The 27,968-nt window shown below is 42.2% G+C and overlaps 1 protein-coding gene across 1 annotated transcript; it reads right to left on the bottom strand.

Moving 5' to 3' along the window:
* Window positions 1–169: 169 nt before the first annotated feature.
* FKBP4 (FKBP prolyl isomerase 4) lies at window positions 170–22,344 on the bottom strand. Its single transcript, XM_086758941.1, has 10 exons — window positions 22,043–22,344; window positions 18,188–18,332; window positions 16,783–16,925; window positions 10,664–10,784; window positions 9,984–10,140; window positions 8,355–8,445; window positions 7,926–8,009; window positions 7,031–7,216; window positions 6,270–6,509; window positions 170–828 (listed from the first exon to the last, which is right to left on the bottom strand). Exons 1-10 carry the CDS (start codon window positions 22,124–22,126, stop codon window positions 730–732), a joined length of 1,350 nt encoding a protein of 449 aa, XP_086615067.1. The 5' UTR covers window positions 22,127–22,344; the 3' UTR covers window positions 170–729.
* Window positions 22,345–27,968: the final 5,624 nt, after the last annotated feature.

The following is a 27,968-nucleotide window of genomic DNA, read 5'->3' as shown; positions in this document are numbered from 1 at the left end:
TAAATACTGTATCAATTATTGTGGGAGTTTTCTATGGCAGTGAACAAACAACACAAATAATCAGATACTCTGGCTACTGTACAGCTATATGGATGAGAAAATGCTGAATGACCATAGGACAGTAAATTATCTTTGTTCTGTTTAAATTCCAATAAAAACCCACAGAAAGTTCTGTTTTCTTGAGTTTAACTGTAGCTTTATTAGTTAAGCTGTGACTTCACAGTCTTCACCTTCAGCAACTTGTAAAGAGGAGGCACACAAGAAAGGTTACAACACTTATTGGAAGGGACTCCCTACTGAACAGGTGGGCAAGGCAGAAGAACTGGGAGCGCCCATTTGTTCTCACGTCTCACATGAGGACTCCTGGAAAAGGCTGATTACTTGAAAGAAGTTAAGAAAATAAATTTAGGAAGCAGAACTTGGGATTAAAGTGAGCTGGAACCAGAAAGAGACAAACACCAATGGCAAAATGCAAATAAACCAAGCAGAGTAAATCCAGACAGAACTCAAACAGTAACAGAGGCTGAATGAATAAATAAAGTCCCTAGGATTAAACCAGATTTATGCTGCCACTCAGCTTCTTCAATAGACATATAAAGCTGTAACTGACTGTGACATGGTGGCTTCAGCCTCTGCTCCCCTGAAGCCACTGCCCAACAGGTAGAAAAATAAAGGTCTAATTCACTGGAAATTCTTTCATTTACAAAACTAATGGAATAGGGTTTGTTTTTATGCTTCTGTGTCAACATCTGGTTTATCTTCAACTCCATTCTGCTCATCTTTCATCTCCTCATCTTCAGTGTGGCTGGTTTGAAGAGTAGCAGCTGACTAAATAAAAAAACAAAGAAAATATATTCCTTTGTTATACTAAATTGCTAGCATTTGCAAATAATACCACAAACATTATTTGATTCTTATCACTAGGATACTTGGTCTCCCTGCAAGACTGAATTAAGATATCAGGACCTTCAGCCAAGAGAAACAAAAATTCTTTGCATTTTTTCTGCAACTAAGAAACCAGAAGCAGTTTAGAGGAGGCTGAGAAATACTACTGGTGTTAGATGGTTATGATTCATAACGTGGCATGCACATGCTTGACACAAAACACTTTAAGCGTGTTCTCCCACAAACTGAAATTAATTTAGGAAGTTTCTGCACAGAATGGCCTTCATCCTGCTTCAATTTTAATATGATTCAATTTCCACAATTCCCATACCCTGCCCCCACCCCCAACTCGTATGAAGCACACTTGGACTCAAGATAGGAAGAAATATCTTTGCTGGACAATCAGTTTCATGAAGAGTGACTTCAACTTGACAACAGCCACTTGGATGTTCTCTGGAAGAGCTTAGCTGGAAGAAAATCTAATCTGACAAGGTGGCTCTAAGCTCTCTCCTTGCTGTATCTTCCAGTCAACATAAAAAGGTGTGGAAGGCAGAAAGCCATGTGGTAAAGGTCAGAGGTCAGTTTTTACAATACAATGTAACCAGCACATCCTGACCTTGCAATAAGTTTCAAACACAGTAAAGGGAGGTAAAAATGTCTTGTCCTTGCTCAACTCAAAAGATACTGCAATGAAATTGCTATTGGCCTATCAGCCTAGCACCCTGAACCATGTGTTTTATTATGAGGTTAGATGAGAACCAGACAAGATTAATAAAGGATATAAGCATAGACTGTTGGGGGAGGGGAACAGGAAGGGAAAAAGGGGCAGAATCTTTAAACTAAAAAGTTATATTAATTTAGCTGCAACAAGAAACCAGAGCCAAAGAACATCCAGGCAGCAAAGGTCAACCTTTCATCCTCAGAAGTGTTCTGTGATGCACACAAGAGTGAAAATTTTTCACTGAAAATCTTTTAGTAGCAATCCTGGGCTTAAGATAAGGTGATAAACCTTCAAAAATTCACACTTGTAATATGTGAACTACTCTTTTTCATGAAAAAAAAAAAACTACTGATGCAAAATTGGCTGTCTTCAACAGACTGTAAGATACGTAGATGTCAGAAATTTCAGAACTGCAGTCTAAGCTGCCTTCTTAGCAATCAGAAGACATTTGGTAAACAAACCCTCTTCTGCAGAACTCTTGAACTTCTCCCACCACCACTAATAGAGAAACTGTTGGAGCTAGAGTAAAACAACCTGATAAATGGATTAACAGGAAAACATGTTTTCTTGCAAGAAAAATCCCCAAGACTGACCTAGGGAATAAGTGTCTTTTGTTTACAGTTTCATGTTCAACAATCCCTTTTCATACAAAACCATATCCATTTGAAGCAGGACAGATGGCTCCAAGAAAAAACAATGTAAACACATGCACGTTCCCAAGATCATCTAACTATTAAGAAAAATGAAGTAGGCCAATAGCAAGATGGCTTCTATCAGAAATAAGTGTGGCCAGCTAGGGAAGTCATCATCCCCCTGTACTCAGCACTGGTAAGACTGCACTTCAAATACTGTGTTCAGTTTTGAGCCCCTCACTACAAGACACTGAGGTGCTGAAGTGTGTCCAAAGAAGAGCAACAACAAAACTGGTGAAGGGTTTAGAGAACAAGTCCTATGAGGAGCAGCGGAGGGAACTGAGGTTGTTTAGTATGGAGAAAATGGGGCTGAGTAGAGACCTTATTACTCTCTACAACTACCTGAAAGGAGGTTGTAGCGAGGTGAAGGTCTGTTTCTGCTCCCAAGCAGCAAGTGATAGGACAAGATAAAGCGGGCACAGGTTGCACCAAGGGAGTTTTAGCTTGTATATGAAGAAAAATTTCTTCACCAAAAGGGGTTATCAAGCATTGGAGCAGGCTGCCCAGGGAAGTGGTGGAGTTACCATCCCTAGAGGTATTTAAAAAACATGTAGATGTGGTGTTTAGGGACATGGTTTAATGGTAGACTTGGTAGTGTTACGTTAACAGTTGGACTCTATGATCTTAAGGGTCTCTTCCAACCTAAATTATTAAATGACTTTATAAGCTGATTCTGTCCAAAGCAGATGAGAAAATTGGAACTAAGTGCTATGTCTTTGCAGTATCCCAAATAGCCTGCAATGCAAAGATAAGTCTGCGTTTTGCCAATAATACAACTCTACAAACTGTCTCTCTTAGGGGCTAAAGTATATATTTTGAAAAGCAAGAACGCAGCCCTTTCATACTTTTAGTGCGTATAACTTGTTTCAGCAATCTGCTCTTCCTGTCTGAACAGCAGATCTTCCTGTGTCCCACACCTACTGAAGGAAGCCAGATTCCCAGCAACTGTGCTAGCTGAAAGGAACCTGCACAGGAGAGTGTGACAGCTGGCAATTAAAGCCTGCAATTTCAAAGCGAAGATGTCAAACAGTGAAATAATTCTAGTTGTATCTTTATCTTCCTGAGATTTTTCCTTAAAGCTTAGAAAAAATTAAGGTACTGCATGGCTATACATGACAATATCTAGAAGGACAGAATACTTGAAGGCTCTGGGGAGACCGTATAGCAGCCTTACAGTACCTACAGGAAAGACAGGCAGAAACTCCTCAGCAGGGCCTGTTGTGATAGGACGAGGGGTAATGGTTTTAAAATAGAGGGAGGTAGATTCAGATGAGATATTAGGAAAAAAATTTTTTACAATGAGGGTTGTAGAACACTGGAATAGGTTGCCCAGAGAGGTGGCTAATGCCCCATCCCTGGAAAAATTCAAGGCCAGGTTGGATGGGGCTCTGAGCAACCTGATCTAGTGGAAGATGTCCCTGCTCCTTGCAGGGGGGTTGGACTAGATGACCTTTAAAGGTCCCTTCCAACCCAAACTATTACATTATTCTCTGATTCTGTACTTTCTTCCAGGCTCCCAATAAGCAAGGACTGATGAATCAGGCTGCTTTAGCGGGATATATAACTACACAATGACACTTTCCTTGCAGAATCAGTATGGAATGTCTGCATTTATGTGTTTGTTTACTCCTCCATGAGAAGCAGAACCAAATCCACAGAACTACTGCTACTTCTTTAAAAACAAAACAAAACAAAAATAAAAAACCAAACCACCCACAACCAAAAAGCCACAGACAGAACAATTTGACCACCCACCATCCAGTTAGGGGTGCTTACTATGCGAGTACTTTAGCAGAGTAAGAGATGAAGAATGCAATACATCTCCCATTGTCTCTGGGAGATAAATTCATTTCAGATACATTTCATTTTGAAAGATTGGGGGAGAGTAAGAAGAGGTTTGTGAAGCATTTAATATAGGAAACTGTCAGCTGACAGTCTGAGATGACTGAATTGTCAGGATACTCATCTGAGGACAGTGGGCCCCTGGCCAGACTCACTGACACCGTTAACCACAGGAAACTGATATACCAGTATCTGACAATTTTTTCACATTCTCCATGCATATTCTGGGAAGGTAGACACCAAAATCTGAAAATAACCTCACAAGATGCAAGCTTCCGCACTCCCAAATGTTACTGAGAAAATCTGAGTCTGGTATAAATCCCAGATGAAGTTACAGGTTTACGTAGTCCTTCTGGACCATAGATTTAAGGGAAACAAACAGAACATTTTCTTAGGATGCGATTCTCGCCAGTAACTTTGAAAGTTTCTTGCTAGCTGATAACAACCTGTATTCAAGAATTGTGTCGTGGTTTTGTTTAGTGGGGGGGGCTAAGGTGGTAGCTTCTGTAGGAAACTGCTAGAAGTCGCTCCCCTTTGTTCAGGGGACTTGGCCAGGCCTAGGGCGGACCCGCTGCTGGCCAAGGCCAAGCCGATTGGTAGCAGAATGTCTTGTGATAACGCCTCTGCGATAACGTATTTAAGAATGGGAAAACAGGAAAAAAAAGACAGAGGAGAGAAGATGTGAAGAAGCTGAGTAGGGGCAGAGGCACAGAGGGGGAGGCGCAGGCCTCATGGGCCTTGCAGGCCTCACCCTCTGGCCTCTCGCCAGGCAGCCGAGTGGGCCTGACTTGGTCCAGCCCGGCTGCAAGAAGTGGAGAGGAGATGAGAAGTGAATAAGATGTAAAAAAGATCCTGAGAGACATCTACCAGCCTGTTGTGAGGAACGGCTGCAGATGCCAAGGTCAGTTCAGAAGGAGGGGGAGGAGTAATGCGGCTCCTGGCCAAGATTCCCCTGCAGCCTGTGGTGACGACCATGGTGGAGCAGGTTGTCCCCCTGCAGCCCATGGAGGTCCACGGAGGAGCAGAGATCCTCTTGGAGCCCGTGAAGGACCCCGTACCGGGGGAGGTAGATGCCTGAAGGCAGCTGTGGCCTGTGGAGGGCCCGCTGGGACAGCTGTTCTGAAGGGACTGCACCCGTGGAAGAGATGACCCACGCCGGAGCAGTTCCACGAAGGACTGTGGCGTAGGGGTGGGACCCCATGAAGGAGCAGGGGAGGAATGTGAGGACTTCTTCCCCCAACCATGAAGCAGTGGCATGAAACAACATGTGATGAACTGACCACAACCCCCATTCCCTCTTCCCCCCTGTGCCGCTCGGGAGGGGAAGGTAGTAGAGATAATGTTAAGCTCGGGAAGAGGGAGGGGTGGATGGAGGTTATCTTGTTCTCTGTCTCATTATCCTGCTGTTTGTAGTAATAAATGAATAGTTTTCCCCAAGTCGAGTCTGTTTTGCCCGTGACGGTAACTTTAAGGATTTCTCCCTGTCCTTATCTCAAACCTCGAGCCGTTTTTCCTTATATTTTCTCTCCCTGTTCTCTCGGAGTGTGGGGGGAGTGAGAGAGAGATTGCGTAGTCTGGTCCAATCGGGGCTGAACTACGACAAATTGCCATTGTTAACTGAACTAGTATTTAATAATTTACTAAAATTCTAGTGAAAGCTTAGTAGAAGAATGAATCTTCTGACAGTCTGAATTCTGACACTTCCTAATAAATCTGATGTTTGAAACTGAAAGCATTAACCACATCTTAATGTCTCCGTGAGAAAACGATGCTCATCACTATCCATATGTCAGACATAAGGTCTCAGCAGATGGACAACCTAGGCACCAGAACAGACTGTTCTTTAGAAAATCAGTTCAAGAATAGGTGCTTTTTTCAGTTCTTGAATACTTGCATCTCATCACTTCACTTGCTTTCTGATTAATACTGGACTGTTCCAAAATAAGCTGAAATAAGTAAAAGCATTCTGTGCAGCGCTTGTCATTTTGACTGTTGGCTCTTTCTTGTTCTGCCACCCTCCCCCAAGAAGCTACTTGAATGTTCTGCCACCACAATTATCTAGATTAAGAAGTAAGCTGAATACCTAAAACACTATTCCTCCTGTAGTCTTCTGGAGTAGTGCTACTTACCTTTAAGTCTTTGTCTGCAAGCCTTTGGAACATGTTGGCATACATCTTTTTCTCCTTCTCGTGCTGCTCCCGTATTTTTTGCTGACAAGTCACCAGTTGCACTTTGGCAGCTTTGTTACTTGGATAAAGTTGTATCACTTTCTGGAAATCTCCCCTGGCCAATTCAAAGTCATTGACAGCCAAGTGCGCTTCTCCACGCCGGAAGAGGCCTTTTTCATTGTGGCTATCCAATTCAAGTGCCTGCATTTAAAGAAAAAAAAAGAAAAAAAAAAAATCAACAAACTGAAACCACATCCAAGATTTCTTTTCTTTTTTTTTTTTTTTAAATAATATACAATCAGAACATGAGAGACTACTAGAAACTGTACCTTCTGATGTAGTTTTATGAGTCTCATCAGGGCTTACTAATAAGGTGGGGTGAATACGTTAGAAGTAAGTACAAAAAGGACTGAATGTATAGTAGGTTATTTGACAGAGAACCAGCAAGTCTAAGATTTAGTCCTGGCTCTATTCCAGCTCTTTGAAGGACCTTTGCCAACATGACTACCTTCACGGTGTTTCTAATTTCTATATACTTGAATATTCTCAATGTAGCAGCAAGTTAGTAAAAGATATTCAAAGGACAATAACCATGAAAAGAACCTGTTCTGCCAGCAGATAAGAAAAGCCAAACACCACATGGCCTGGTATCCCTCAAACTGTTAAAGCAAGATAAACCATCAGATTGCTTGTGCAGCTTAAGAATAAATAAACCTTACTACCTTGTTGCAGTTCTCCAAAGCCTGTGAGTATTCCTTCAGCCTGAGATGGCACATAGCTAGATTAAGGTGAGCTGCAAGCCTCAAGCTTTTGGCTTTCATATCCTCCTCATCAGAGAGTCCTGACTCATGCTCCAGCCATGACACAATCTTCTTATACTGTAATGCTGCCCGTTTGTATTTCCCCTCCTGTAAACACGGCAGTTCAATTATCACACAGCTCATCATAGTAACTTTATCTCCCTCTTACCCATTTTGCTTACCTTAAGCAATAGATCTGAAAAAAAGTAACTCGGTTATCAGAAAATTACTTATATCATCAAGAATATACTACTTCTGAAAGCCATTCTTGCATAGGATCAGAAAATCTTTAGGACTAACTCCTGGATAGGTCAGCATTGATATGTCGCGCTCAACTCCCACCTTATATTCAACTTTTGATACAAAAAAAAAGGAAGACTGGGCATTTTCAAAACAACACAACTACTGCTACGTCATGAAGATAATAGTAAAGTCTGCCTTTAGCTGGTCAAATTGTTTGAAACAGCTTCTCCACACATCTCTACCCAAATGAATGTCAGTCATTCACAGCACTGTCCCACAGTAGTAACTTCAATACTATAACCTTGCTACTGTTCAATATACAACCCAAAGTTATCTGTAGGTACACCAAGCAGCTCTGACAAAGAGAACTAACTCCCTGCAGAGTTAGTTCTTTGGATATTCCAACTCTAAGGCTGTCTTTTTTTTTTTTTTAAGGCACCTTCCCCTCCAGTCCTCTCTAAAACATCACAGAGTACCATGAACACCACTCTGAAATGACAGAAGCTGTAATCATAATTATCAGCTGATGACATGGACTAAGAAACGCTATTATTATTTGAGGACTGCAATTTACCTTGAAGTACTGAGTCCCTCTCTCCTTCACAATGCCGCTTTGTTCCAGCTTCTCATCTGTGTTCATTTCCCAAGACTCCTTAGCCTATCCAAATAGGAAGAGTTCATGTCAATGACACAACTTCTGGGGAACCAAGTGGCTATGCTGCTTCCCACTAACAGTATGGCAGAAATAGGTTTGGCAAAGCAGAGTTTTGCACTGCTACTGGAAACTGGGCTAAAGCAGGACAGACACTGACAGCAATGGACAGGGACACAGTAAGCACAAGGACAATTTCAACCATGAGCTCCCAGCATGTCATAATCTCTGACAACAGTGGGTTCCCTATTTCAGATCAACATTCAAGGATTCCATCATCCTTGTTTAAGCTGCACTCACACTTCTTCCCCCACCTCCCAATCTCTTTGGGACTTCATCTGTCATTCCTACCTTTTCAAAGCTTTTGAGTTTCACTTCATACTGTAGCTCTGCATCTGGAGGGATCTGAAACTTCTCCTTCCCAGCACTCCCAAAACCATAGCTATAAGACAGGGGAGGGAGGGGAAGAAACAAACAATAAATAGTTCCAAAACTATCCAGCCAGCCATATTTGCTACATATAGAATAGTTAGGGTTGGAAGGGACCTTCAAAGGTCATTTAAGTCCAACCTCCCTTAGGAGGGACATCTTCCACTAGATCAGGTTGTTCAGAGCCTCATCCAACCTGGCCTTGAATGTTTCCAGGGATGAGGATTCTACCACCTCTCTGGGCAACCTGTTCAATGTTCCATGATATGAAGCTGGAGGCAAAACCCCCATGCAAATCTGAGATGCCTACACAACATAATTGTAAGACAAAGGCTTGAAGACTTCTGGGTACTAATCTAAAATTAGCAAGCACAAGGTAGAAGAAAGCTGGAGAAACCTGGGGTTAATTTTGTTAGTCTAGGTTACTAGTTCCTATTCTTCTTCTGTTTAGCTTATGTAAAGGAAAAGTTGAGATAACTCTTCCATCAAGGGAAAAAAAAGTACTTCCATGTTATACACATCTTGCTTTACATTAATGGTCTGAGACGGGATGTTTCCTTCAGAGTATTTTAGTACTATTCTTAGAAAGACAAAGACAATGATAAATACAGAGACTAAATGAACAGCTGTACACTTCACATACTGGCAATCAGCTGATTAATAGTAAACACCTATAGAAAGGTTCTGCGCTGCAACTCCAGTAACAAGCTACATATTAGCAGGAAAACCCTCAAGATCACATTGCTCTGCTTTTCTTCTCTCATTCGTTTCAGTTCCAGTTTAAAAAAATTTAAAAAAGAAACTGAAAATAATTAAAAGTTTGATGGAAACAATCAGCGCAAACTCCACTTATTTTAGATGTCTTCTCACTGTAAAGAGAAAATTCTGCTTATGTCCAAGACTGTTTAAGGTTACAGTATTGAGCAGTCCTAAGTCTCAGTCAGCTGTTCTTAGTCTCAGAGAGTTCTCATAATGGTCCAAGGTTTGCATATAACTTTGCCTTCTACTCACAGGAATCTTTAAGGTCTTTTTCCAAAAGGCTTTCAGAGTATCAGTGAATGTTTTTTACTGACAAAGGATTTCTGATACTCGTTAATACTCACATCACCTAACAACTGGCTATCTGGTCACACCAGGCTGCTCAGAAGGCTCATCAGCTTTTTTCCTATTCTGAGGCTGTTCTTTAGGTATCTTTATATATTCTGCTGCACTGTAAGTACCGTTTCATCAAGAGAGACCACAAAAATGTAAGTTAAAGAGCAACAGGGTTGTTTGTTGTTTTTTTTTTTTTTTTTTTTTTTAAATATTCAGAGATTAACGCTGTGGAGACTTAAGTACATTTATTTTGGGATGCTAATACTTCACAGCCTACTGGCAAAGTAATCTTAGCTTCATACTTTTCACACATCAAACTTTTTGAGCTAATCAAGTTTTTACTACAGGCCTGAAAAAAAGCTGAAAGGCATTATAACAAAAACACTTAAATCTTGCCAGATGCTTAGTATAAGCCCTTCAAGTTAAAAAAAAAAAAAAAAATCAGAAACAGCATACTTTGGTTTGAGATAGAACACAGATTCCTCAGATTTCTCCATTTTTTGAATTGCTTTCTCCAGACCATGAGGAAGATCATAGTTGTCACCTTCTCCGATCTCAAACCGCAATTCCCGCCTGTCAAAAACATGATCTCCACATCGGCCTTCAAACTGGACTGGTAATAAAAAAACAGAACAACGCAGAAAAAAAAAAAAAAATCAAAAGATATCCATGGATGGTAAGGAGCAGGTAGCACAGGTAATACATCAGAGCCTCCTCCTAAACAGTCTTTTATCTTTTAACAGCTACCTATGCATGGTGGCTACTGGCAGCAAACAGAATTTCTGCTAAACTTAATACACTTTTTTTTGTTCATCTATTATTTTTTTTCACTACAACAAGCGCCAGAACTACTTCCCCTCTTGTTCCTTAGCAAACAGAGATACTTCATTAGACTCACCTACCTTTTCTGATCAGATAAGCACTTTATCAGATTCAGTATCTCCAGAGAACAGTTGCTGCTGAAAAATGTAAACCTTACTAGAAATAAAGAGAATGAAAGCTTGCTCTAGGTTGTTAAATTACTTGGTTAAGGAAAGAGAAGCCACGTATTCCTCTCTCTCAGGGCAAGGAGTTGTAGATTAGGAAAAAGGTTCTGCCCTCCCACATTGTAAACTGTTTGTGTAACATTAACTTACTCTCTACGAGTGCACCCTCATTGGGCTTGGAGTAGCCTTCCCCTTTTTTACGGATTCTTCGGATGATGCCACCATCTTCATCATCAGTGAGGTCCTCCCCCTTGAACTCAAAAAGTTCTATCTGTGGAAGAAAAGCTTTGCATTTATTCTCATCACATCCATTCAGTAACTCAAAGAATTTTTTCCTCCAGAGATCTTTGAAACTATACCTGTTCAGGAAGCCACTATCTTAGTTAATGTCCTCTAAGATACTAGATAGCAAAGGTTATGAAGATGCTGTATTCACAGTACATACTGGATAGAAACCTACTGAACAGTTTCAGATTATATTCAGGCCTTGATGGCTTTTTTTTTCCTCCAGCCATCTTGGTCTCCCAATACTACAAATTAGATCCTTTAATTGAAACGACTGTGAACTTGGCTTCTGAATAAAGCTTACATGAGCCACAGCACTTAGGGACTGTGCAAAAAAAGATTCTATTGGCTTCTTTAATAGTATTTCTGCTAATGTCTGTGGGCAGAAGTACGGATAGTAGTTTTTTGGCTTAAGGTTTTGTTTGGTTTTTTAATATGAGGGAAAATACCTTTTGAACACATTAAGCCAGGAAGAATTTACTCTCAGCTGCCACTCTGCAGTGCTACCACACTGATCAGCAGCTGTCATGCCCTCTTACTCTACAGTCAAATAGAATCACCTGTAGTGTCACTGCATCCAAGGGCTGGGTAGGTTTGCAAGTAATGCAAGGACAAAAGGAGCAGGAAAATTAAATATAGAGACGCAATCTTTATCCTTAAGTCTTGATTATACCCTTAATTCCATCTATGGTCAAATTCAGATAAACTTAAAAGTGCTTGGAATGGAGTCCAAACTGATCCCAAATGCTTGTCCTCCAATATTCCACATCACCCAAGCTGCAGAAGAACAAGTCTGAGACCATCTAAGGAACCTGAAGGCACACAAGTCCACGGGACCCGATGAGATCCATCTGAGGGTCCCGAAGGAACATGCAGATGAAGTTGCCAAGCCACTGTCCATTGTATTTGAGAAGTCATGGCAGTCTGGTAAGGTTCCCAAAGACTGGAAAAGGGGTAACGTAACCCCCATTTTTAAAAAGGGAAACAAAGAAGACCCAGGGAACTACAGTCAGTCAATCAGCCTCACCTCTGTGCCTGGCAAGGTCATGGAGCAGATTCTCCTGGAAACCATGCTAAGGCACATGGAGAACAAGGAGGTGACTGGTGACAGCCAACACAGCTTCACTAAGGGCAAATCATGCCTGACTAATTTAGTCGCCTTCTATGACAGGGTTACAGCATTGGTGGACGAGGAACTGATGTCATCTACCTGGACTTGTGCTAAGCATTTCACACTGTCCCACACGACATCCTTCTCTCTAAACTGGAGAGACATGGGTTTGATGGATGAACCACTCAGTGGACAAGGAATTGGCTGGATGGCTGTACTCAGAGTAGTGGTCAACTCTGAGTTGACTGGCTCGATGTCCAGGTGGAGACTGGTGAAGAGTGGCGTTCCTCAGGGGTCTGTATTGGGACTAGCCCTGATTAACATCTTTGTCAGCAACATGAACAGTGGGATAGAGTGCACCCTCAGCAAGCCTGCTGACGACACCAAGCTGTCTGGTGCTGTCGGCATGCTGGAGGGGAGGGATGCCATCCAGGGGGACCTTGACAGGCTGGAGAAGTGGGCCCCTGAAAACCTCATGAAGTTCAACCAGGCCAAGTGCAAGGTCTTGCACGTGGGTTGGGGTAATCCCAGGCACAAATACAGGCTGGGCGGAGAAAGGATTGAGAGCAGCCCTGAGAAGAAGGAGTTGGGGGGTGTTGGTGGACGAGGAGCTCAACATGAGCCAGTAATGCACCCTTGCAGCCCAGAAAGCCAACTGCATCCCAGGCTGCATCAAAAGAAGCATGGCCAGCAAGGAAAGGGAGGGGATTCTACCCCTCTACTCCGCTCTCATGAGACCCCACCTGGAGTACCGCGTCCAACTCTGGAGCCCCCAATATAAGAAGGATGTGGATCTATTGGAATAAGTCCACAGGAGGGCCACGAAGATGATCAGAGGGCTGGAGCACCTCTCCTACGAGAGAGTTGGGGCTGTTCAGCCTGGAGAAGAGGAGGCTCTGAGGAGACCTTCTAGTGGCCTTCCAGTACCTAAAGGGAGCTTATACGAAAGACAGGGAGAAACTTTTCAGTAGGGCCTGTTGTAAAATGACATGTGGTAATGGTTTTAAAATAGAAGGAGGTAGATTCAAATTAGACACCACAAAAACTTTTTTACGATGAGGGTGGTGGAACAGTGGAACAAGTTGCCCAGAGAGCTGGTAGATGTCCCATCCCTGGAAACATTCAAGGCCAGGTTGGATGAGGCTCTGAGCAACTTGATCTAGTGGAAGACGTCCCTGCCCCTTGCAGGGCGCTTGGACTAGATGACCTTTGAAAGGTCCTTTCCAACCCTAACTATTCTACGATTCTAATATTAAAACAAATTCAAGAATACCTTTTCAGATTTCAGCTATTCCTCACCCATTTCTTCATCCTCCTACTCCTGTACCACAGGACAATAGTTTCAAAACTTTTGTGTCATTCTCCTGAACATGCCTGAACAGAGTTAGTGTTCTCTTTTTACTCATTGTATTTTCCTCTCTAGTCTTGGCTTATCATTGTGTATTGTGGGATCATTCCAGAAAAATATTATTTCCAGAAGAATGATAAAACAACAAAACCATGATCTGGTCCACCTTTAATATAAACTTTTGCTGCAACAAATCGTTTAGAATTCTTACAAGCTGGTGTTAATGTAGGGGATAACTATCCAGCCTGAATCTTCACATGCCTTCCCAAGTCTGTAATGTAAATCATAGTTTGAAGTGGGATCATGATGACAAGATGGAAAAATAGTCAAAAAAGAAAATTTGTTGCTGCTACGAAATTAAGACTATCTTTTGCTATACTATTTTGAGTAAAACAATAGTAAAAGCAGCACAAAAGAGCAAACCATTATAATCAGCATTACTTAGACTAAGTAACGAACAAAAAAAAAGTTCAGAGCCAATCCTGTGGAGGTTCATGACACTGGACTTAAAAGATACCTGGAATGTAAAAACAGCTGCATATTCACTAGCACAAAGAATACTTCTACTTTGTATTTTGACGGATGCCCAATAACAAATAATATTCTGGTCTTTCTCTCCAGTTTATCTGAAACAAGCTAAGTCACTCCAGAACATTCCACTGATGACCATATAGCTGTCATCCTCATCCCCATCCCCTCCTTCCCCTCTTTGTTTTAACCTGAACAACCATATTCTATGGAAGAATCTATCTATCTATATTGCTCAGGACAAGCAATCATGAGGAAGAAAAAAAAAAAAACAAAAAAAACAAACCACAAGACATCTATTATTTCAGGTCATAACCAAATGCTGATGTAGTGATGACACAGCTACAAAAATCTTTTAACTTAAGTTTTAGAGTGTTCTTTTTAAGGCAACTCATACAAAATTTTGGTATGGTAATGGCACTTGCAAAAGAATCATACTGACATTGTTTTAAGTAATAAAAAGGAACATACAAGCAAGACTAAAGACAGTGGAAATGTAAGAGATTTTAAGCGCCTGAGAGTTGGAAATCATTCCTACCTAATAAAAACTGGGAAAACTTTCTGGATCTAAGTCATCCCCCTGACCAATTCAGGGCACACCCAACACTGCTTATTTGTTGTAGCCAGTCATATGCAGGCCATTTTTTCAGGTAAGCACAAAACCATCATAGGCAGTTTCAGTGCTTCTATTTATCAAAAAGACAGGTATTATCCCTTGTTGCACAATAATGATGCAGCATCCTGTGTACTAGTGCCCTTAAGAATGCTTTATTATGCTGCCAAGGTAGAAGATCTTGAGCTTTGAGATACTGCGCATAAGTAGTAAACAGAGAAGCTGAATATCTTCAGTAATTGCTACACTCAAGTTCTGCTTGTTTTTCCTTTCCCTCAACCAAAATGAAGCGAGCAAAAAAAAGGTGGAGGGTTAGGGAAAAAAAACAAACCAGTGGAGTCTGCATTTGAATCATCAGGTCAGAACACAGGAAATGTGTGTTAGTGTTTTTATCTCCCCCTTCAATCCTGCCCTATATTACACTCAGTATTGCTGGCATTTGTGCAAAGCACACAGCATTCCAGCAAGTGTAGTTTGATCCAATATAAATAAGCCAGGAGTGTCTTCAGATTTATATATTTAAAAAATGCTGTTTAAGAACAGCTTTAAAATATAGTATTTTTAAACAGTCAACTGCAAAAATAATGGCATTAATTTTTATATACTCTAAATTAGTAAGCTGTCATCCCTTAGGGGCCTGGGATACTACCTGCTGGTGGTATTTTTTGAATCCTTCCACACAAAATACATCTTAAATGCTATTACTCACAAATTCATGGAAAAAAATAAATGCTGATACACTATCCAAATGTAATACAAATACAATATCCCACAATGTTTGATTTACCCTTTTTAACAGATGCTCCTGATTTTCATTAAAATCTAAATATTAACAGGTTGCCCAGAGAGGTGGTGGAGGCCCCATCTCTGGAAACGTTCAAGGCCAGGCTGGATGAGGCTCTGAGTAACCTGACCTAGTCAGGGATGTCCCTGCTTCTTGCAGGGAGGTTGGACTAGATGACCTATGAAGGTCCCTTCCAACCCTAACCATCCTACAATTCTGTGAAATAGGTAAAAACAGCTCATGGAGTAGGGACTGAAAGCTCTTCTCACATATTACACAAAATATTCAACCTTAGACCAATCATCAGAGCTTAAAAACATTCCTTATGCCCCAATCATAGCAGCCCGTTCCATTGATTATGTATTTTAGAATGAAGGAATTTTTAAAATCACACTTAAAAGGAGTCTATCGGCTTTCTCTCAGGTGCAATTAATTTTAAAGTATTTATTGAAAAACCAAAATATTTCAACAATAAGAAAAACATATCCTCCCAAAGCACTGTTTAAACTGTTTGTCAGAGCACACTCCAGGAACAGCTTTAATATCACCTGCTATGGAAAAATCAAATGCAAGCGTCAGCATTCTGAGCAACTGCTCTCACTACTCAAATAATGCACAAGAGGCAGCTGCTATTCCCACCTTTTGGAAAGGAGGAGGTGGCAGGAAAGATGCCTTAAAGATCACTAGGAAACAAATTCTGTCCTCTGCTGGTGAGGTTAAGAAATACCCTTGCTAATTGGCTCCATGCTCACCAAGACACACAGTTCATCTCCAGGGAGACCAACTGTCCATGTAACTCATAAAACTAGCGTTATCTAGACACCAAACCCAAGACTGCTGAATCTGTCACAGTGATCAAGTGTGTACAAATGACTTTCTTTGATGGTAAGAATGAGCAGCGTAACCTGATCTACAGACTTTGGCAACCAATAAGCAATATGAACGCAAACTGTTCTTATGGTGTTTTGAAATGCTCAACTTCACAGAAAATAGAGTTCATAGTTGCAGGGCTATTCAAATACACTTTATATTCTAGCAGTTTCCATTGGGTAATTTTCTCTTTTCTCCTCTAAACAGCTCATAAAAGATTGTGTTAAAGTTGAAAAGAAAACATTAAAAAAGTATGAAAAATATATTGCTGACGACATTAATTGCTCCTTCTGCTGTTGAAAACTTCATAATGTTTGACATAAGTATCATTATTTTTAAGTCTTATGAAGTGGAAAGAGGATCAGATATTTCATTTTTTCAACTACTTCAGAATCCACCACTGACACAGTTTTACCTTCCCTGCCCCACCCCCCCCACCAGCACTCTCCTACAATGAATCATTCTGTAACTGTAAAATTAAAACTAGGGACACTGGAAAATATTCAAGTATTATAAAACTCCAAAACAAGGGAACCTGAGCCACTGCAGACTAGTAGCAGCCAGACTAGAACTATGCTTTGGCCACACTACCCTAATTGACCATATTTTTATCTTTAGAAAATCTGAAATTCCTGTTTTGAAAGGATATTGCACCACACATTTTCTACAGTGAAATATGATTTTTGTTTGGTTTTCAGGTGTACAGTTTTAGTGACTGTCTCTCACTTACCTCAAAAATCAGGGTAGCGTTGGGAGGTATCTTTGGGGGGCTCCCAGCTGAGCCATAAGCATATTCTGGTTTACATGTAATCCGACATATTTCACCAACCTTCATAGTTGCCACCGCAATGTCCCATGCTTTGATCACCTCACCTATGCAAGTCAAATTTCAATCACATGATTGCTAGGCATAAAGACATGATCAGCTGTGAAACTTGAGCATCATCACTTTTAGTGACAGAGCAGGAAAACTGGCAGACTTGCGCTCACTCCGATTTCTGTGTATCAGTTTTTCCCCTAACGAAATTATAAAATTACCTGGGGACTCAAATATGGCTAAATTTCTTCATTCTAGGTGCAGTAATTCTTTTCCTCCCCTTACTTCCTCGCCTATAGAGAAAAGAAGTAATCTGAATACAGACACAGACTGAAGCGCTTGGCACAATCTCAAGCGCGAGGAAACAACAATGAACTCTTCAAAGAGAAAAGTCTTAGGGTGAGAGATTGCCTGCTTCTATTTTGAAAACAATCCAAAACAACAGCCTTTTGTCTCTGTACTTTATCAGGTGGCAAAGAGCAGCATGAGTGGTAACTAAGTTACATGCACTTGTAGCAGAAATGGGGAGGAAAGCAGTAGAAGTAGTAATCCTTCTAGAGCCAAAAGTGAACAAAAGCTGAAACCTGAAGTAACAAAACTCTATTTCTTACTCAAGTTCTCCAACATGCTGCTCATTTCAACTCAATCAAGCAGCCTTTCTACTAGTCTTGTATTAATAGGTACACTTCATATCATTTCAAAGTTCAGTACACTGCAGAATTTATCTCCCAAATAAAAAAGCAGCAGGTAAGGAACTGCCAGGGAAAAACTCAGACTGAGTAATAAGATTTTCTGGAAAAAGGATGTTTGGATTTTTGCATTCAAAAAAATGAAGGCTTTTGATAATGAAGCGATGCACTGCTTCAAGATTCATATTTGGGTTAATTTGGGAACTTAGGGAAAGACAGTACATTTCATCATGCTGCAGCTGACTGCTGCGCCTGCGCACACCGTCCCAGTATCTGGTCACAATTAAGTACTCCTGAATTTAAGTCTTCTGCCAAAAAAACCCCCAATCAACAAAATGCACATTCTGGCTATTTAACTACCCTTTATGACTATGTTTCAGGGCAAATTTGCTCCCCTGGAGTGCTTTGTCTGAGGCCCATTAATTCTTCAGGCCTCATCAAGGGGCTACACAGTTTTCCCATTCAGAAAAATCTCAAAGCCGTTCTGATTGGGTCATTCTAGAAGAATAAACCTTAAGCTCTGAAAACAAGTTTAAATAACATCTTTAACACGCAAATGAGCTACACATGCAAGGAAACCCTATTTCAATTATGACCAAAAATGATCAATACCAAACACAAGATATTACCTTTCCCCAAGTCAAATGAAAATTTGTCTCTCCTGTCCAGACTGGAGTCAAATTTTGTGCCATCAAGAAGCCATCCTGTGTAATGGACAGTCACTTTATCACCTATCATTGGAGATTCTGTCCCACTGCCTTCTCTCTTGACAACCTGAAAAAAAACAGTAAGCAACATTAAGATGATGAAAACTAAGTCTGCCTATCAGACATTAATTCTATTTACTTAGATGCATGTGTTATCATCTGCACTATAGATAAAAGATTTGCAAGTTTACTTCAGTTATCTGGAAATGGATTGACTGTTCTCTCTACAGATTAGCAGTGTTGCAAATGAAGGAACCTCAAGATGGCTCTGCTGTGATATAAGAACTTAATTGGCAACAGTTGGCACCAGCTTACAGATCTCCACATCTATAGTTAGCAATGTCACTTACCTTTCCTCAAGAAGATTTTAAATGTTGTTGAAACTTAACCAGGTAAAGCATTAGGCAGGGTTGGTTTTTTTTTTTTATTGCTTCATAAAGTACTTTCCTCACCACCACTCTTATCATTACTCCCGAGTTCACTGTTCTAGGCAGAGCACTTAAACAAGAAAATGAGCTGGTTCTTTCCATGCAAAATCTATTCTAATGTGTAATCTCAGATTACACGAGTTAAACCAGACAGTTTGACAACGGTTAGTGGAGTCTTGCCCCAACACAGGTTAGTTATGGCAGCCAACACAGTAACACTTAAGATTTATTACACTGTAATCATTTGCCTCCCCCAACTCTGACACAGATTGCCAGCAACCCAATTTCACATACAGCTGCAAGGATTTGATTTTCTCCTCAAGAGATTCCCCAGCCTAGCTAGCAAGAGTAGTATCAACTAAATCTACACTATTAAAAAAAAAAAAAAAAAAAAAAAAATCAGCCAATCTCTCTGGTATTTCTTTGAAATGTATATAAAAATAGGGAATAATACTGATATATCTCATAAGGCAAGGATATGAAGCCTTGCCTGTAACAGGTATCCTGAAGTTCAAATTTGAGTTTTCTCTAATACTGACTGAAACCATCTAGCTTCAAGCCAAAGCTCTGCATCACTTTAGCTAGGCAAAAGGGAACCAGTAGACGACCCTATTTATTTGCATCTAGAGAGACCTGGGAAACATACTGTTCATACAAGATAAACATTTGTTCAAGTGCAGTTATACAGAAGTATGGATTTAAAGAAAAGCTGTAAAAATGTCATGCTTCTATACCAATCGTGTTTTTCACTGAAGGAAGTGGATCCTTGGGAGTCTCCTTCAACTTCTTGCAACCAACTGCTGTCAATCTCCACCATCCCTGCAGCTGATTATATGACTGAAATGCCAGCACCCTCCACCCAAAGCTGAGGCAATGTGGACAGCTTCTGTCAGACTCTTAGCAAGGTTAAAGCACCACACTGGGTGCATAAGGAAAAAAAAAAAACACAAAACAAAACAAAAAAAAAAAAAAAAAAACCACCAGAAAAAAATATTACCTGTTCAGTTTCCTAGGAAAATGCTCAGTGCAAAAAGGGATGCCTGACCTCACACAGCACACCATTCCGTTAGCCTGCACCACCTTAGTTCTACAGCAGTTATTAGCACTACAGAAATAATCCATTGATTTCTCCACAAAGGAAGGCAAAAATTCAAGCAACGACTCTCACAGAGATAAGGGAACATATGAAAATAATGTAAATTTGGTACCCAACCTAAACTGCATCATGCTTAGATACATATATAAAAAAGTGGATCCAAACTAGTAATTTTAAAGCAGCCAAATTGAAGTAATTTTGAACTAATAACTGCATTTAAGAGAAATTTACTAAGCTAATTTCTAAATTCCATATTCTTGTAGCATCATACCAAGTTATCCAATATGAAAGTAATTAACATCTCATTTTCAGTATTTATACTGAATATTTATATTCAGTATTACACTTCCGCATTTATTTCATTTTCAAGACAGTCAAGTTCCATTTTTTTCATATACTCAATATAGCAACCCTATTTTCCAGAAGGCTTACATTTCCCTTTCAGATAGAGAAACTCGATTTTTCTGTTCATATTGTTATGTAAATAATTCTATTTCTAAACTTAAATAGTTACACTAGAAATAGTGCAAGCACATTCAGCAATACTAGGTAAAAATCACTAGATACTATTCCAATACAAAGCTAATGAACAAATAAAAAAAAAAAAATCTCTCCTGGAATCAGTGCAATGATACCACTACAAAATTTGTGTAGATTAGTTCAGAGTTAGACTTTTAATTTCAATGGGTGTATTCTGCACTCTGGCAATTACTAGAAAAATAAGCTTCATGAAGGCTGGACTTCATGACGTCCGGTCTTTTGCCTGATCAATTACCAACCTCACTTTTTTTGAGGTTTTCACAACCTCAGTTCTTTTGACAGTATTTTCTCCTCCTCTCTTTTTAATATTTTTTTTTAATCACCTGCTGCTTCCCCAACATCCCAAGGAGGGTACTGCATGGAGTAGAGAGACTTTTATTTATGCTCAGAGATCTGAGATGCAGGAGACCTGCAAGCAGCTTCCTGAGCAGCCATGCAGAAAAAAAAACCTCTAATCTGCCACTGTGCTACGTGGTAAAAACTGAAACTCTCACCAAAGCATGTTAGCAGGAAACATGGGAAGGCAGAGTATGGAAGTCAACCACACATCTTCAATCTGGTCCCTGATACCCTTCCCGAACTGGAGAAAGCATCTCTATAAAAAACCCAGAATTTAAAGCCAGGAAGATCTAAGTTTAAAACCAGACTTTTGTCTTCGCTGTAGTGCTGCTTTTCTTCTTCCAAACACTGCAACTCTGAAATTTCACTATGATTTAAAAAATGCTTCTAATGATTGAAGTTTTTAAGAGAGACTAAAGAAGTTTCTAGAGATATGCAAATAGGAAGTATCTGACAAAGGAAGTTAGTGCAACTTCCCCTTCCAACCTCACGGTATAAATTCTGCTACCCTTATCAACCGACTTCCCAGTACAAAGTGAAGAAGCCGGGCTATTGGCCGTCTCAACACACGGCACAAACCGCGACCGCAGCCAGCCCTGCACCCACCTAAGCACCCAAGGAGCTCACCTGCAGCTAGCTGTCCATAACCAGCCTTCCCACTGAGGATGAACCAACGGGCAGGGCGGTGTGCGCCTACCTCAGCCCCGCGCGTACAGAGCACCATCTCTGGTTTGAGAGACTGCTGCACCAAGATGGAGAGCCCCACTTCCAGAGTCTCGCAGGCGCGCAGAAGCAGGCACCGCAGCGCTGGTCTGCACCAGTCACCAACATGTACGAAAAGCACGCGCCCTGCCCAGGCACCATCTTTAATTCCTGGCCCCTGAAGATGTGCTAGGAGGCAGGGGCCGACCCAGACTCCCCAAAACGAGCCGGGTGGAGAGCCTAGCCCACCCCAGCACTGTGAAAAAGCCCGAACGCAGCAAAAAGCGCCTCTCCCCTGCGCAGCCCCGCCGTAAAGCCAGGGTTTCCTGGCGAGCGGCCGAGGCTCGCCCCAGCGGGAGCAGGCAGCCGACCGACCCGCGCCACCGCCGCATGGCAGTCCCCAGGAGCGGCGCATGCGCGACCGAGACGGCCTCCCGCCCTCCCCACACGCCGCCGGTCGTGTCTAATCGCCGACACAGCGCACGCCTGCCGGGCAGCCCGGTAACGGCCTCGTCCCCCTCCCCTCAGGGGAAAACACAGGCCCCAGCGGGTGACGAGGCACTGGATGAACACGCACACTACTCCCTCCGTTCCTTTCCGCCCCCATGCACACGGACCTCTCTCCACCGACCCCTACGAGGTGGATGGGGGCGGGGAGCGGCTGTCCGGTACCTTGAGGACGCCCTCATCCTGCTTGGGGGTGACGTCCACCCCCTCCAAGGGAGCCCCGTCCGCTTTCATCTCCTCCGCTGTCATCTCGCCTGCCGCTGCCACAGCTGCGCAGAGAAGGGTCGCCTCGGGGACGGGGGGCGCGGGTGAGGTTCGGATCGGCACCGGCCTCCCGCTGGGCTGCGGCTGGCTGGCTGCGCCTCCGACTCCGAGCAGCGGGGCTGGGCAGCCCGCACCTTCCTTCCTCTTGCCTTCGCCGCAGCGCCTGCCCCCGGTCTGCGGGGAGGAGGGAGGGGAGGGGAAGGGGAGGGCAGAGCAGAGCAGAGCAGAGGGAGGGACCGAGAAGTTTCTAGAGAGGCGGCCGGGGTGTTGCAAAGCGGTGGGCTGTGTCAGGGGCCGGGGTGAAAGTGCGCGTCGCCCCCGGGGGCGGAGAGGCCACCGCTATCAGGGCAAGGTGGGGAAGGCACTCGCCTCGCGGGGTTACACGGCCGGGACGAGGAGGAAAAAGAAGGGTCGTTTATTCAGGAGAGGGGGGAGGGCGCGCTTCTACAGCGCGGGGCGGGGAAGGTGTGCGCCCCTCTCGCAGGTGGTGCAAGGGGGCGCTGCCCCAGGGAAGTTTTACTGTAAGCTGCATTTAGGGTAAAACTAACCCTCCTGCTGTCTCAGTAGTAGCAGTCCTTTTTGCATGCGTGGGCTTGTTTTTACTTTTGCCCACCATGCGCTTGTGGACGATTATGGGAAACGTGGTGGAAAACAGGCACGGAAGCAACGTGCCAGCAGCCAGTGTGCAGCCCTGGGAACTCGGGCATCCCTTGGCTTGCCGGGCTGGGGATCCCGTTAGAAACCGTGTGCTTGAAAAGGGAAAGGTGCAAACATGCTTGCGGCACAGAGTGTAAGCTCTGCGGCTTGCTTGTCCATATCTATCATGGAAAATACCACTCTTCTGTGTCTTGGCCTGCAGCTGGAATATTTGGAGATGCATGAATAAAAAGAGATGCTTCCTCTGAATATGAAAAGCATTAGTGCAAGGGTAGAGAAATTAGAAGACCAAGTTCTGGGCTTACTTGGTATATGTACAAACCTCACGAGCTGTATGCTACTTTTGGCCAAAACATTTGTGACTTCCAAAGATGTAAAATCAGACCAGGACCCTGTCCATCATTTCGGGGATAAATAACGAAAGCAAAAGCGTTAAACGCGTTCAACCTCCCACTGCAAGCCCTTAACATCGGCTCCCCCGGCGGCCCCCCGCAGCTTTGCCCGCTGCACGCGTCTCAGGCGGCCCCTTCCTGGTCCGCTGAACTTCCCTTTCCGCTCTCTGCTCCTGCTTTCAGGACGGTTGCAGCAGACCACCCACACCGGCCCTCCCTGTCTGCTGCAGTTCCTCCCCCGCACCGCCCCCTCCAAAAAAAGAGCCGGGGCTGCGCAACCGCGGGCGGATGTTGCACGCGTCCTGAGCGGCCTGGGGAGTAGAGGTTCCTGCTTGTGGTGTGCCTTCTGCTTTGGTGTTTTCAGTGTGATGTTTGATCCTTCGGTAACAAAACCGGCCACTGAAGGTAATAAAAAGAGGCTTACAGGCTGATGTTCAGTATTTTCCAGAGTTGATTTTTCAAACCACGTTGCTGTCGCAGAGCACGGGCCAGTGCAATGCAGATCCCTGGAAAGGGCTGCAGAAGGTTTAGCAGCAGTATATGAGGTTGCTCTGTGAATACTCATGTTGCACCTGTCCTGACTCTGCATGCAGCCTGGAATTGTTCTGTGCCAGTGTAAAGCTGCATCTATGCACAGTGCATAATGAATCCAGCAGCCTTAGGATGGCCCCGTGGGTGCCAAAGGAAAGTAGTAGCAAAAGAGCCTAAATAAAGAAGCTGTAGTAACGTCAGCAGATGGTGTAAACTGAAATCTACAGATTTCCTCTGGCAAAAAAAAAAAGCATGCCTTTCAACCCCAAGCAAGCATATACTTTAGTACACTTTCAAAGTAGGAGGGAGATGGAGAGGGAGAGAAACAATTGTGGTTTCTGAGTGCATTTGGTCTAGAAGCTTCTAGCTGGTGTCAGTTTGCAATTTAACATGGATGAGTTATTTGGTTGCAGATTAAATCTGTAGGAGATACAAAGCTGGTTCTGTGCGTAGACCCTAGATCCAGATACACTGAGGAACACAGAATCACCTAAGCCGGTTCTGGTCCAGCAGGTCTAGCAGGTTCACAAAAACAGGGATGTGCAGGTCTAGCAGGTTAGCAGAAACAGGGAGGAGCATCTTCATCTGTCACCTGACTAATGAGTGTGTATGGTACTGAATTTACATTCTCCAGTCAGCACTAACACTCAAGTTCTTTGCACTCCCAGTTCATCCAGTCTGACCTCTCTTTTCACTTAGATTTTGTAATAAATTTTTTGCTGGTCATCTGCCTTTTTCAGCTGTGTGTTGTACACTTCATAATCAATCTTTTTTTTTAAAATTGCAGTATGTAGAAATGGTGCCAAATTAGCTAGAGCCGCTAAACAGTCTAGAACCCAGTTTAGGAAGTGATAAATAGTAAAAAGGAAAGGAGATCTTTTAGTGGAGATCTCTTCCAGATGTTATGTATCTCATATTTTCACCCATTCCCCTGTTTTCAGCATAGCAGTGCAAAGTCTTACATAAGAAATTTAAACCCAGTACTGCAGGCTATGTCCCTTAGTAACTTTTCAAAGACTGCTTATATATTAAGGGTGGTGCCCTTAGGGTGCCACAGACCAAAGTTGAAAGCAGGCTGTATGCAAAAGGCTTTATGGAAAAGGGGCAGAGATAGTAGAAAAAAAGGCAGTGAGTGTTTTAGGTGATGTCAGTGCTTTCACTAAGGTATGGATGGATGGAAGGCAGGTCAAAAGAGTCTCCTCTGTCTTTTAAGCCTAATTTTAAGCCTCTTTTAAGACATGTTTATAGTACCACAGTGTTGGAAAGGAGCCTTAATGTCATGTCAGACCTGTTTTCAGAAGAGACAATTTTGAAACTAAAGACAGTAACTAAGCAAAGTGGGGAGAATACAAAGGAAAGATTTCAGAACTTGATGGGTATGCTTAGGAGAGGTGAAAATGAAAATTTTGGCAATAGTTTTCAGGCAGAGCAAAAAACAAGTGAGACGATTGCCTAAAATAGCAGGGAATAGTCTGGGCAGTAAAATGTCCTGAAAAACAATTAATTGCAGCAAAAGTCCAGAACAGCCTCCCAAGACATGAAGCCTATCTAAAGCTAGTCTGCAACGTGCTAGATTTATGAATAGGTTTATGTAAAGAGTTGCTATTGATGAGGAGGCTTGGACATAAAACATAAAAGATGGTGTAGAGCAATGCAGCTTAGCTCTAGCTTTATTGATAGGTCCTGCACAGGCAAGGGGAGGACTCAGAGTGGCCTAGCCCATCAAGAAGGAAGGACCTTTGGGCTGCTGTCAAAGGCTTCCTGGATGTGTCATGGCTGGAGTCACTGCACTGTGTAGGTTGACCAAAGCCCTGCCATGACAGGCTGTGGCTTACCTCCAGCTGGCAGGCAGACCAATGGCCCAGCCATTGGCAGGGATGCCCCTGATGCCAACTGCCAGGGAAGATGCGATTTGACCCAGTGTGGCTCTAGTGTGGTGAGGACATTCCTAGGGAAACATACCAGAGGGATAGCTTGTAGGACATGGGCAAAAGCGATAATTTGTGCACCCATGTTATTTGAAATAAGGCCTTAAAACATTGACTGATTGTAAATATCTATCTAGCTGCAGTAATGAAGAACTAAGTAAATGTTACTTTTTTTACTTGGCATACATTTCTTCTGAGTGATTGCTTGGTTAGTCTCAGAATCCAAAAGGAACCCCGGATGCTCCCCTGTTGGTGTGTCACACTTACATGGAGTTGGAAAAGAATATGATTTAAGAGATCAGGGATAGTTTATAATACTTCTGCTTGTTGCATTAGAAAATTTAATGGTACATGATAAGAAAGAAGCAATGTTCAGTTTATGTGAATTGCACATTCATTTCTTGCAATAAGTGGTGCTACCCTTGAAGTCCACAGTAGGGCACAAACCTTAATCAGTCTGACCCTACACCATTAGTTCATGTGACATGTCTGTGATAGGTCATTAAGGATGTCAGCCGCTGTCCGCCACCTGAGTTACACCCTGCCCGTTCTTCATTCACAGCTTGAGTGAGCTGTCCCAGTATCCCTGCTTTCCCTTGCTCCCCAGCAGTATATAGCAAAACAAGTCCTATGCTGTCCTTGTAGTTTAGAAGAGACAAAGTTGTTTTTCCTTAACCTTTACCACGTTACTGCAGACTACAATAGATTGGTGTGGCCCACATGCAAAAACAGCATTAGACCTCTTCTCTGTTCCTTTTCAAATGAAAACAGTGGCATTACACTTATCCCCTGTTTCAAAACCTAGAAACTTTTAAAAGGAAATGATCTGAGCTGTTACATAGCAGGCATGCAAATAAGACTCAACCCCTCCAGTGGGAAGTGTCTGTATCTGCAGTTCGTAGAGATTTCTGAGCTGCTCTGCTCCTTGTTCACCAATAGATGTCAACACTTTTCTAAAACTACAGGCCATAGGACTTGTATTTAGGCAAGTTCTATTTCTTTGAAAATTACTTTCTAGTAAGGCTATGATTTATTCAACTGTGCTTCTGCGTATTACTTTATATTATTTGTTAATTTCATTTATGTGATATGTGCTTTCCTGTTTAGATCACAGATGCAGATTTTTAAAAAGACTAAATAGCACTTTTTTGTATAGACATTTTTTCTGATTCAGTATATTCCTGTCTTTACTGATCATAGCCCATCAGCCTGCTTTCAGTTCATAACAAGTTAGTAAAATTCATTTTAATTAAGATGTTAATTAGCTTTCCAAATGCAAAAATATTTTAAAATACCTAGAGAGATGTCATCAACTGCTTTCATTTTGTTCTTTCCATGCCTTATCTTTAAAAGCAAGTAAGATTGATTGACAGATGTATGTTTAGACATTCACATTTTCTATTTCTTTGCATCCTGTCAGCCACTGAGTGTACCCTAATGCGTGCATGTTAGCACCACCAGAAAGGATGGGCAATTACAATTTTTTTCCTTAAAATACAGCAGCATTTTACTAAGCTTGGAAATTGTAGTGTTTTGTAATTTGCTGCTGTAAAGTGCTGTATGCAAATAAGACCAATAACAGCAAGTACAGATGGCAATTGCCTGATTGATTCTGCTGTATTCTTACTAAAAAAAATACTATTTTAAATTTTTTCTCAGTTTTCAGCCTGTTTTCTAATAACTCTTAACACTATAATTGTAGAAAAAGTATAAATACAATAACTTCCTTTGGTAATTGCTTTCTTGACCTAATTTTAGAGCTGTCATTAATTTACAGCCTAATCTACTTCTTCTTTGGCTTTATTTTCCTTTGATGTATTTAGCTTTTTTTTCTTTTACTTTTGTTATGTAACATTAGACAGGCTTTTTTTTAAAATGTATTTTTTTTCTAAGTTTGTCTTTTCCATGCAAGCATTCTTGCTTGACTGCCTCCCACTTCTCCAGCTGCATCACGGGAAGTTCAGATTGGACATTTGGAAAAAGTTAGAATCATAGAATCATAGAATGGTTAGGGTTGGAAGGGACCTTCAAAGGTCATCTAGTCCAACCCCCCTGCAAGAAGCAGGGACATCCCTGACTAGGTCAGGTTGCTCAGAGCCTCATCCAGCCTGGCCTTGAACGTTTCCAGAGATGGGGCCTCCACCACCTTTCTGGGCAACCTGTTCCAGTGTTCTATAACTCGCATTGTAAAACATTTTTTCCTAATTTCTAATCTAAATCTACCCCCCTCTATTTTAAAACCATTACCTCTCGTCCTATCGCAACAGGCCCTACTAAACAGCCTTTCCCCATCTTTCTTGTAGGCCCCCTTGAGGTACT

The sequence above is a fragment of the Chlamydotis macqueenii genome, chromosome 1 (genome assembly GCF_036417535.1).
Source record: "Chlamydotis macqueenii isolate bChlMac1 chromosome 1, bChlMac1.mat, whole genome shotgun sequence".
NCBI classification, from domain to species: Eukaryota; Metazoa; Chordata; class Aves; order Otidiformes; family Otididae; genus Chlamydotis; species Chlamydotis macqueenii.
This window is presented reverse-complemented; position numbering and strand designations above follow the sequence as displayed.

What these genes read in the sequence shown, in the direction of transcription:
- FKBP4 (XM_086758941.1), bottom strand. Translation starts at nt 22,126, where the DNA reads ATGACAGCGGAGGAGATGAAAGCGGACGGGGCTCCCTTGGAGGGGGTG. An exon ending in TTCATTTGACTTGGGGAAAG is followed by an intron (nt 16,926 to 18,187) that starts GTAATATCTTGT and finishes TGACTTGCATAG; the next exon opens with GTGAGGTGATCAAAGCATGG. An exon ending in CTTTGGAGAACTGCAACAAG is followed by an intron (nt 6,510 to 7,030) that starts GTAGTAAGGTTT and finishes CTTTAAATGCAG; the next exon opens with GCACTTGAATTGGATAGCCA.